Source organism: Pinus tabuliformis, chromosome Q (genome assembly GCF_031772625.1).
Source record: "Pinus tabuliformis cultivar Carrire ecotype Pingquan chromosome Q, CPIR1, whole genome shotgun sequence".
Lineage (NCBI taxonomy): Eukaryota > Viridiplantae > Streptophyta > Pinopsida > Pinales > Pinaceae > Pinus > Pinus tabuliformis.
In genome coordinates, this window is record NC_142296.1 from 420,339,238 (window position 1) to 420,349,858 (window position 10,621).

The 10,621-nt window shown below is 41.5% G+C and overlaps 1 protein-coding gene across 4 annotated transcripts in view; it reads right to left on the reverse strand.

Moving 5' to 3' along the window:
- LOC149219992 (putative aspartyl aminopeptidase) overlaps positions 1 to 7,768 on the reverse strand; it is a 371,039-nt gene extending 363,271 nt beyond the window's left edge. For 2 of the 4 annotated variants that reach the window (XM_089384594.1, XM_089384595.1), the window contains exons 1-2: positions 7,238 to 7,768; positions 6,877 to 6,964 (exon numbers count right to left, since the gene is read on the reverse strand). In XM_089384594.1, coding sequence (XP_089240720.1) covers positions 6,877 to 6,964; positions 7,238 to 7,513 — 364 coding nt within the window. In that variant the 5' untranslated portion in view covers positions 7,514 to 7,768. The remainder of the gene's footprint in view (positions 1 to 6,876; positions 6,965 to 7,237) is intronic. The other 2 variants (XM_089384597.1, XM_089384596.1) reach the window with 1 other exon arrangement.
- Positions 7,769 to 10,621: the final 2,853 nt, after the last annotated feature.

Below are 10,621 nucleotides of genomic sequence, written 5' to 3' on the forward strand. Positions count from 1 at the left end.
ATTCAGACGTATGTGGGCCCTTCTCTTCTCCATCCCTCATGAGTTACAGGTATTATGTCACCTTCATAGATGACTATTCTCGAAAGACATGGATCTTCTTTATGAAGAAGAAGAAGGAGGTCTTCTCCAAATTCATGGAGTTTAAGGCCTTGGTAGAAAACCAAAACCAGGAAGAAGGTCAAAGCATTGAGGAGTGACAATGGTAGGGAATATGTCTCCAATACCTTCGGGGATGTGTGTGCCAAGGAGGGCACTAGGAGAAAGCTTATAGTGCCCCATAACCCTCAGCAGAATGGGGTGGCTGAGAGGAAGAAGCACAACATAGTTGGAGCAGTCAAGGCCATGTTGCATGACTAGGGACTACCTATGTTCTTGTGGACAGAGGCATGTAACACTACAATATTTCTATAGAATAGGAGTCCACAGAGTGCTTGGACGAGTTACATCGGAGGAGCCTTTCACAGGCAAAAAGTTTGATGTTTCTCACTTTTGCATCTTTGACACAAAAGTTTACTATCATGTGGCAAAAGAGAGCAAGAAAAAGCTGGAGCCCAAAGCTAAAAAGGGAATTTTCATGGGCTATAGTGAGACATATCAGGCATACAGGGTGTATATACCATCACTCAAAAAGACAGTTATCGAGCGGGACATAAGGTTTGAGGAGGACAAAGCTTTGAGGGAGTCCATAGAGACAGAGCAGACTAGAGTACCTGAGAAGGAGCTACTTGCTCTCAAGCAAGAGCCTTAGCTAATATCACTGATTAAGTCTCGGCCAGGGGACAAGAGGGCCGCACAACAGGATGACTAGGAGTCAACACAGGATGGGGAGAGACCAAGACAAGTGGAGGCAACCACTCAATCAGTGACTCCCAGCACAAGGAGGAAGAGAGTCAAGTGGACCAAGAGGTTGATTTAGGAGGCCCATGAGCAAGTTGAGACTCCTAGCTCTATGTTCAGGCAGAGCAAGCAGCCACAGAGGTATAGTGGATATATGGCACTGATCACTGAGTTGTTGGACACAGAGCCTTCTTGTTATGAGGAGGTAACCTCTTAGCAGGTTTGGTAGGATGCCATGGTGGAGGAATATTCCTCCATCATGGAGAACGATGTTTAGGAGATTGTGCCATGGCCAATGGGAAAATCAAAAATAGACTCACACTGGGTGTACAGGGTGAAGCATGGAGCAAATGGGAGTGTGGAGAAGTACAAGGCCAGGTTTGTGGCCAAGGGCTTCTCACAAGTTGAGGGCATTGACTATGATGAGACGTTTGCCCCAGTGGCTCGTTATTCATCCATCAAGATGATTATGGCACTTGCAGCTCATATGGGGTGGAAGATCCACCAAATGGACGTGAAGACAACATTCCTCAACAGGGTGGTTGAGGAAGAGATTTATGTGAAGCAGTCTGAGGGGTTTGAGACTTCCAGCAAAGACACTCATATCTGTTTGCTGAAGAGAGCTCTTTATGGGCTCAAGGAGACTTTGAGAGGATGGTACACTCGCATTGATAGCTACATTCAAGGATTAGGCTTCACTAAGAGTGAGGCGGATGCCAACCTATACTACATCACGAATGGAGGGCTTCTACTCATTCTAATGCTCTATGTTGACGATCTTATATTGTTTGGAGTAGAGCTTGATTTAGGATTGCAAGGAAGACCTTGCAATGGAGTTTGAGATGAAGGATATAGGGCTTATGCACTATTTCCTCAGGCTGAAGGTATGGCAAGGTGATAGGGAAATCTTCTTGGGGCAAGGGAAGTACACTACAAAGATCCTCAGGAGGTTTCATATGCAGGATTGTAGGCCCATGACCACGCCTTTAGTCACAAACTAGAGGAATGTGGATGCTAGCAGAGCAAAGTGAGTAGATGCTACATTGTACAAGCAACTCATCAGGTCACTGATGTACTTGGTCAACACATGTCCTCATATTTGTTCTACAATGAACCAATTGAGCTAGTTCATGATGGAGCCAACCAGAGTTCACTGGGTTGCTACGAAGCATGTTTTGAGGTATCTCAGAGGCACAACAGATTATGGATTATGGTACAAACAGGTCGATGGAGTGAGGCTTGAGGGCTTCACAAATGCAACTTGGGCAAGGAGCTCCACAAATCGGAAGAGTACTTCAGGTTGCGTCTTTAGTATTGGGTCATCAGCGATTTCTTGGTTCAACAGAGGTCGAGCACATGGCTACTAGTTTGGTAGTGTGTGAAGTTATCTGGATGATGAAGTTGCTTGTGGGACTTTTCAGGCAGGGGATGGAGCCTACCGTGATACACGGTGACAATCAGAGTTGGATTAAGCTCTCGAAGAATCCAGTGTTTCATGATCGCTCCAAGCATATTAAGATCAGGTATCATCATCTTAGGGATTGTGCACAGAAAGGGATAGTGAAGCTATCGTACATTCCAACAACAAAGCAGACAAAAAATATCTTAACTAAGGCATTGGCAAGAAGCAGTTTCGTTTATTTCAGAGATGAGTTGGGAGTTGTACAAAATCCCTTCCTCGCTAAGAGGGAGTGTTGAAAATGTAGCGAGTGAAAGTGTTATGGCTTGTGCCTTAGCCAACGAAGACCTCGATTTGCCTTTCTCTAGCATAAGTGCAAGCTCATGAGATAGACTTCAATTACGATGAGTTTATTTCCAGTTTACTAGGATGATCATCTAGATACCATGCGTAGAGTTGGAGCTTTAGTTACGTGGAGTCTTCCTCAATTTGATTATAAAAGAGGTGGCAGTTATAAACTCAGTTAGAACAATTTAGTCTTCGGTCTTGATTGAAGAGATAACGAGTTAAGACTCCAAGTGTTGATTAGAGAGAGAATTAGTTGAACTCTCAGTTAACTCGGAATCACAACTCGAGCTTCTAAATTGAGCTAGGCCTACTTGCATGCTCGAATTGGGTCTATAAAGAGGAGGACGAAGGCACAGGATCATCACAAGTTTGTGAGATCATTCTTTGGTTGTGTGTGCACAAAATTGAGAGCTTGTGCGCTAGGATTTAGTGGGCCACAAGTGCACAAGAAAATAGGAGGATTTGCGCTAGGAAATGGGAGCTCCTTGTGTGCTAGGAAATAGGAGAAAGTGCGCAAGGAAATAGGGGCTCTAGTGCGCAAGGAAATAGGAGCAGGGATCAAGGATTGCAAGGGAAATTCAAGGCTATTCAACGAGGAGAACAAGTATGTTCTCAGAGACAGATTGCTAGCTGCAAGAAGTAGCACGAATTGATAGATCCAATTCCTCGAGATCAACCAATAAAATACCACAACAAAGAAAGCGGGTTTTCCCTTTTAGGTTTCCAAGGTAAACAAGCGTGTCAATTTGTGTAAATGTGTTTTTATCTCTCAATTATTTTCCATTGCTTATAAATTGTTAATAAACTTTGTATCTTGGTGAAAGTAAATTTTGTTTCAGTTTTCAATTACCTTGTTTTCAAGAATTCATCTAAGTAGTTGCAGAGTTTCAAGGAAAATTAACACTTGATGCATTAGTGTGAACAGCCATTCGAACTTGGTCTCTTCCATGCAACGAAAGCCTATTAAGGCAAAGAAGGACGAAAGCACAAAGATTGATGATTCTTTGTGGATGCTATAGCACATGTTTTGAGGAGTGAAGATCAAGAATTCGAAGAAGTCAAGCTAGGTTCCACAGGAAATGAATATGTGAGGGCCGAGATCAAGAGACAAGGCCAAGAGCAATTTCTCAGGGCTGAGAGCAGTGATAGGTTGAGAACAATTTGTGGAGCTGAGATTAAGAGAAGAAAGTCGAGAGCTTTCTCAGTGGCTATTTGCTAGCTACAGTAGCAGTGCACTGAATTGTAAAAGATTTATTTGCTCAAATAACAATCAATAAGAAGACCACAACAATGAAATTGGGTTTTCCCATTTGGGTTTTCTGGGTAAAACATGGGTGCCAAATTTATGTGTGCATGTATTTTTATTTCAAGTATTTTCCATTGAATGTTGAATGTTAAGAAACTTTATATCTTGGTTAAAGTTAAACTTGATTTCAGTTTTTAGTCGCCTTGATTTTTCACCAAATTCATCTAAGTAGTTGCAGAGTTTCAACAAAATTAACATAGCCATCTTAAGGTCTTTGATTCCAGTGCCTATGCTTGGATTCCAGAAGAGAAAATAACCAAATTAGACCCAAAGAGCAAGAAATTGATGATCATAGGGAACAATACCAATCATAAAGATTAAGCCCCTCGGAGGTAGCTCACTTGGCAAGCCCATGTTATGTAAAGTAAATATGAGTGATAAAGGTCCCATGTTCAACCCCCCGAACTATCAAACCCGTGTCGTCCTAGGGGAGAAGTGGTTGCACCTAGATGTTATAGTGGTAGCTGTTGGAATCAACCCCATGTCACGCGAGTACGAGACCGGCCTTGTTGGGGATTCCTTTGGTCAAAATTAAAAGAAAATCATAAAGCTTATAGGTTGGTCGATATTGACACTAACTAGTTGATTTATTTGGCAAAGATGTTGTAGTAGATGAAAAATTTGGATCTTTCAAGACATCTCCAGTGATTAAACTTAACGAAGAGCAGCCCGATGCAGCTAAGGATATAGGTTGCAAGCCTCTTCCAAGGATTTTGAGCATGAGGAATCTTCCAAGCCAGTAATTTCTCTATTTCCAAACTCTGATGTTTGGACATGCATGAATCAACATTTGGATGACATAGGTATAGGTAGAGCCTACATAATGGTGACAACATTAATTTGGATGAGTAGTATCCAAAGAAGAGGCCAAAGTAGTGGCATACCATTGTGCTTTTAATTTAGCTAAGATCCTAAGACTTTGTTTATTGTTTTTATGCATAATATTCATTTGTTTGGACTGTTATTTGCCTAGAGGACGGACCTGCCCAATTTTCAAATTGTTCGAGGTGGTCGCATAATGGAAGAAAAAACATAATGAAATTGTTAAATTTGGCAACTAGGACCAAACTCCACCTTGGACAGCTCATATGATGCAGCTGATATTTTTATTGGATTCCTCTCTCCGAGAGGTGTACGATTGATCTAAATATCATCTCATTCTAACATGTACAAATGGAATTACGAATTTATTTTGCTTATGGACAAATTGTCAAGGTCTGCCAACAATCTAATGTAGGCTCAGAATACCAATAGTCACGTCTATTCATCCTCAACATTTGCATATAAATAGAAGGTGCCTCTTCCTCATTTGGATCACTCAACTTCTCACACATCTCTCTCTCCTCACATGATTGGGTACGGATTTCTGGGCAGCCTCTCCACACGTGCGAAGAAGAAGATAGTCATTTTCTGTTTTGGGCATTGACCAGTGTTGACCAAATTTCAAGAAGGGTTTTGACCAGCGTTGACCAGCCAACATTGACCTGTTTGACTGCATTTTTGTGAGGGAAAATTCTGTTTGGGCAGACTGCATTTTTGGGCATTGAAATCAAGGCAATCCATACTGTTTGACCAGCATTGACTACAGAAGGGTTTGACTGCAGCGTTGACCAAGTTTGACTGAGTTTTTCGGAACTGTTTTGGGCTGATTCAGATGACTGTTGGAGGCCGAGTTGACTAGGTTTGACCGAGCTGTTTTGGAGGTCAAATTCTGCCCTGTTGACCAGCGTTGACTTTCTGGTTAGGGCTTTCTGTGGCTGCTGTTTGACTGGACAGATTTCACTTTGATTGGGCAAGTGAATATTACATATTGTACTCTTTCTCTCTGCTGAACTTTTGAAGAATAATAAGAAGAATTGATCAAACAGTTTCCCCACATTTGGGTTTGTCCCTGGCTGGTGCCATATCTTGTGTCCTCTTGTCTTGGCTTGTCTTTTACTGTTATTGTTTATGTTCTATCTGCATTTTATTATCATGTTAATGTGATTGCTAATCTGGAAATTGATATTGGGCTATTAAGAATATTGAAGTAAATGGCTCTCAAGCATATAGAACATACCATTGTTATCTAAAATTAACAGAAAGGCCATGTACATCTACTGTTTATATTAATAGGTAAAGAATTTTTTTATGATAATAAGAAATTCAAAATAATGTAAACTAATTATCATGAACATAAACTCATCTTAAAACCAGATCCATTAAGCACCCAGAGAGATCAGAATGAAATCAAAGTGCGACCCTCTTGGTGTTTAAAAGATGTGAGGTGAAGATGGATTTATGATAGTTTATTAATATTAATATTCTTACAGTAATGAATGCCTGGGAGGAGTTGGCCGCCAGCCCTGCCACAAAATGACAAGCATTTTCCAACTCTGGCCTTAGCTAAATAGAGCCCAAGCCCCCCGAGTCTCCCTCTAATGGGAGGGGCCTGTGCAGCCAGCTGATGCTGATCCCCCGATTTCTTGAAGGGGTTCTCCCCCGGATGACCACGACCAGCCTCCTCTTACTGTTGGCGTGGTTGCATATTAGCCCTTTGTCTTTTGATGTTTTATCTATTTTTTTTCTAGAGTCTGTGGAGTGACTATAGACTCTGGGTGTACAACACTTGTGGAGGCCACATTTGAGGCCGGCCTTTTTGTATTAAAGCCTTGTGCAAACTGTTAATATTAAAAGTCAAAGGAAGCCTTAATTCAAAAAAATTATAATAATGGATAATCAGATGGACCTCAGCCCTTTTTTGATTTATAAGTGTTACGTTCTCCACTTGGACTGTAGACTGCACCTAGCTTCCCTGGGTTCAACCATTTCCACTTTACAAGAACTGTATAGTTTTCATAATCTTCATTCATTCTTTACAGAGACAACAGAGATAACGTGCCAGTTCTTTCAATACACTTCTACCAAATATCCAAGAATTTCGTGAACACGTGACGATGCATAACCTAACCGATACAAGAATGCAAAGCTAAGCGCCAATTCATACCTGTGGCATGGAACTGCGTCCAAGACTCGTTCAGAAAATCAACAAGACCGTCAACTATTGACACCGAGCCCTCGACGTTTGCAGATACCTCCAGTAAAAACAAAAATCAAAGAGAATTAGAGATAAAAATAATAATTAAATTCATACGAGGGAAAGGAAGGCATCGCATATCTTCAATAACCGCTTGAACAGATAGGTAATATCGAAGAAAGGCAATACAAAAATTCGGGTAAATTCTTGCCCTGGTGTAATTCAATTCAATGCCAGGGCACCAGATGACCTGTGCTTTGTCTTATTGCTGAAGTTTATTTAAATATACCCATGAGCTGTCAATATTTAGATAAAACTTTAACTAACCAACCTCGGGGTATTGTGCCTGTGCCTTCGCATGGACGGAAGATCTATGGTTTAATCTGGTCCATGGCCTTTTTGTCATGGAAAAAGATCTGATCCATTTCGCCTGAGAAATTCCTGGGTAGAAACTTCTCGAATGTCTTGGTTGGGTTATCAGATTGTTTGAACAGTAACCAGTCCGATGATGAGACGGTACGAGCGCAAACAAGAACGGTGTGGCCTTCGCAATTTCTAGACGCTGCATTGGATGCGTCAATGCAGGTGGCCTTGGCCTTCGCAGCATCGTTAAATTGTGTTGGAGAATGTGAGTGGAATTAGGCTTTTTCAAGTGAACGGCCACCTGGATGTTTGGAGATGGATGATGTCTGATGCTCTTTCGCCATGTTTGACAGAATTGGATTAATAGGGGCGTCAAAATATATTACAACGCGATAAATGCTCCCCATATGAACATTGAGCACTCGGGGTTTAGGCACACTGCGACATACTGCCATTAAAAAGTCGGGGTTTAAGGATAGTACATCGCGGCCTCATTGACGGAAACAAGAATTTGTAAAAATATATACATATATCTCATGGTCTCTTTTGAATTTAATAATATTCCTTTTAATATAATAATGGTAACATAATATATATATATCGTAATGTTGTATTTGTTTAGTTTCTATTTTTAAAATTCTTTTCTTATTATTATTTTTTCGTTTCAATCCCCGAGATAGGCCCAACACGTGGGCAATGAAAAACCGTAGAATGTTATATGAACCCTGTGAAATTTCATTCGACCTCCGTCGGAAGCCGTGTTGGTAAGGTCAGGAGTTTAATGGCGCATGCAGGGACTGGTAAAATTTATATGGGGCTTGTTGTGTGGAGGTTGCATGATATTGGTTTGAGCTGCTGCAATTTGGCGGGTCTTATGGCTCTCGAGTCATTTTGAAGTAGTGGCAATTTCAACGTCACCGCTCCACCCACTAGGGTCGCTCTTAAACGCTGCAAGTTTGTCCGTCGGGGTCCTTTTCTTTGTTTCATTCTATGGGTTGTGGAATTGTTTCAAGGAAGGGTGGTTGATCTTGGTATCTTTTTTAGTGGCGCACTATAGAGTGGTGCCTAAGGGTTTTATGTGGTTGAATTGGTGTTGTGGACCTTCACTCACGGTGAGTCTTTTGTTCTTTCTCCTCTTTCTGGTTTCTTCTTCGTTCTTTGTGTTGTTTGATTGTTGGGGGAATTTTGCCTAGGTCTCGAGGTGGAGATAGCGGGGCTTTGGCTTCGCCTACTTCATATGCGGTTGGATGCTTGGGTGGTTGTTTGTTTAAGTGGGTGCATTTTATTAGTTTATGGGGATCCCTAAAGGGTCTGGTGGTGTTGGGTCTAGATGTATCTTGGCCCTTGTTGGGCTCTCGGGGTTTTGGGTTCTAGGGTGTTGTCAAGAGGCTTGTGACTCTGCCCTCTTCTATTTCCTATGTCAATGCAGTGGTAGAGGTGGTAGACTGGTTGGTGTGGAAGCCAATTGTGGTCGAAATCTCCTCTTTCCAGGTCTGCAGGTGGTGGCAGTCAATTTTGCAGGGGTGGTTGTTGTTGGTTATCACGCGGTTGGATTCAGGTCCTTGTTGGCGTCTAGTGTGGTGGAAGGGTGAGCATAGAGTAGTGGGTCTCGTCTTAGGGGTGTCCTTCTGTGTTTATATCATGCGGCATGTTTCAAGGAGTTCTCAAGCCCACTCTCAGAAGTCAAGCGTCTCGGCCAACCGAGGTGGCTCGAGTAGTTTGGCAAAGGGGAAGAGTGGGGGGGGGGTCGATCTGTTGCAGGGCTCAAGTGGGGAGGGAGAGTTGTAGGTGGCATGGTTAGGGCATCGATTGAAGGTCGCAGTGACAGGGGAGGTGTAGGCTCTCGGTGGGGTGGTCGTGTTGTTCGGGGTCATGGAGCGGGCATGTGTGCACTGAGTAGCAAGTCAGAGCGTGCGGGTCCCTCAGGGCGTTCAGCTGTTGGCCAGTCGATTAGCCATGCAACCCTTCGTGACATGTTTCAATTTGTTTTGGATCTTATGGAAGCTCATGACAGGACCAGGAAGGAAGAGAATGAAGCTATCATTGCCACGCTCAATCAGCTGCATTATTTTCAATGCCATGTCATAGAAAGAATTGTAGTGGTTTGGCAGGGGCAAAACTTGTTAGCATAAAAAATTGAGAAGTTGGAAACACGGTTGGCTCACTTCAAGCAACATTTCAACTGCCCATATCACCCTCCTCCCCCTCTAGGGATGGGGCCGAATAATCCAACTTCAATTACTTTTGATGATTGAGTATGGTCACTGGTTTCCTTCTGGTTTTGTGTGTCTTTTGCTGCTTTTGGCCTATTAGAATTTGGATTGCTAATCTGCATCTCTTTCTGTTTCTTTGTAATATGGCAATAGCAATGGTCAATAAACCTAGTCAAGGTGAGACCATTTGAATTTTGACATTTATGTACTGCTTTTTTTATGAATGAATAGAAACTTGACTTACAAAAAAAAATGTGTTTTCTCAATGAAAGGATTTTGAGGAGGCAAATGATGTAAAAGAGAGGGTGTATCAAGAAGAGAGGATGGTCAATGTTGATAATAATAAGATAAGATTATAAATGTGGGTTGGGTTTCGGTCTAAAGTAAGTGAGAGTCTACCATTATGAGTTGAGGTTTGATTCTTAGTGTATTTCTACTATGGTTTTATCTAAGTGTTTTTAAGAATTGATCTCACTCTAATTTAAATTTTGGATTGTTTCTTTATAAAAATGTGTATAGAGAGAAAGAGAGTGCAAAGTGGAGTGATGGTGAAGTAGAGTGAAGTGGTTTCAAAGTACATAGAAGCAAAAAATAAATTTATTCTTCGAAGTCTTTGCAAGATGTAGTCTTAGGGAATTACCCCCTCTTATCTCAAGCAAGTTTGTGTCATTTCTCCAAGAAGAGCTAGGTAGAAGGATGAAGATTGTTCCCCCTTGAAAATGTTGTTCGGAGAAATATTAAATTGATCCAAATATTTCTTATCGATCCCATGAAAATAGTAGAACTTCTCTCAAGGCTTAAATCACAACCTCCTTTACTAATTTGTGAGAAGGTCAATAGAGGTTTATTTATGGTTGTTTTCTCCTCTACTACTAATAGAGGAAAAACCTTTCGGGGAGGGCCTTGTTTCATGGGCATAGCGGATGTAGAAACTCTGTGATAGGTTAACCCAATAATGTAATATAAATCAAAGTATAATACTATAACCTACTTCTACTATCAATTTGTGGAAGCTTAGAAATCGAGCTGAACAATATAACTAGAAGAAGAAGAACCAATGGCACAATACACATGAAAATACTTTGGGGAAAGTCTCAGATAAAAACCCCACACTATTGTATTATCATACATGGTGGAAA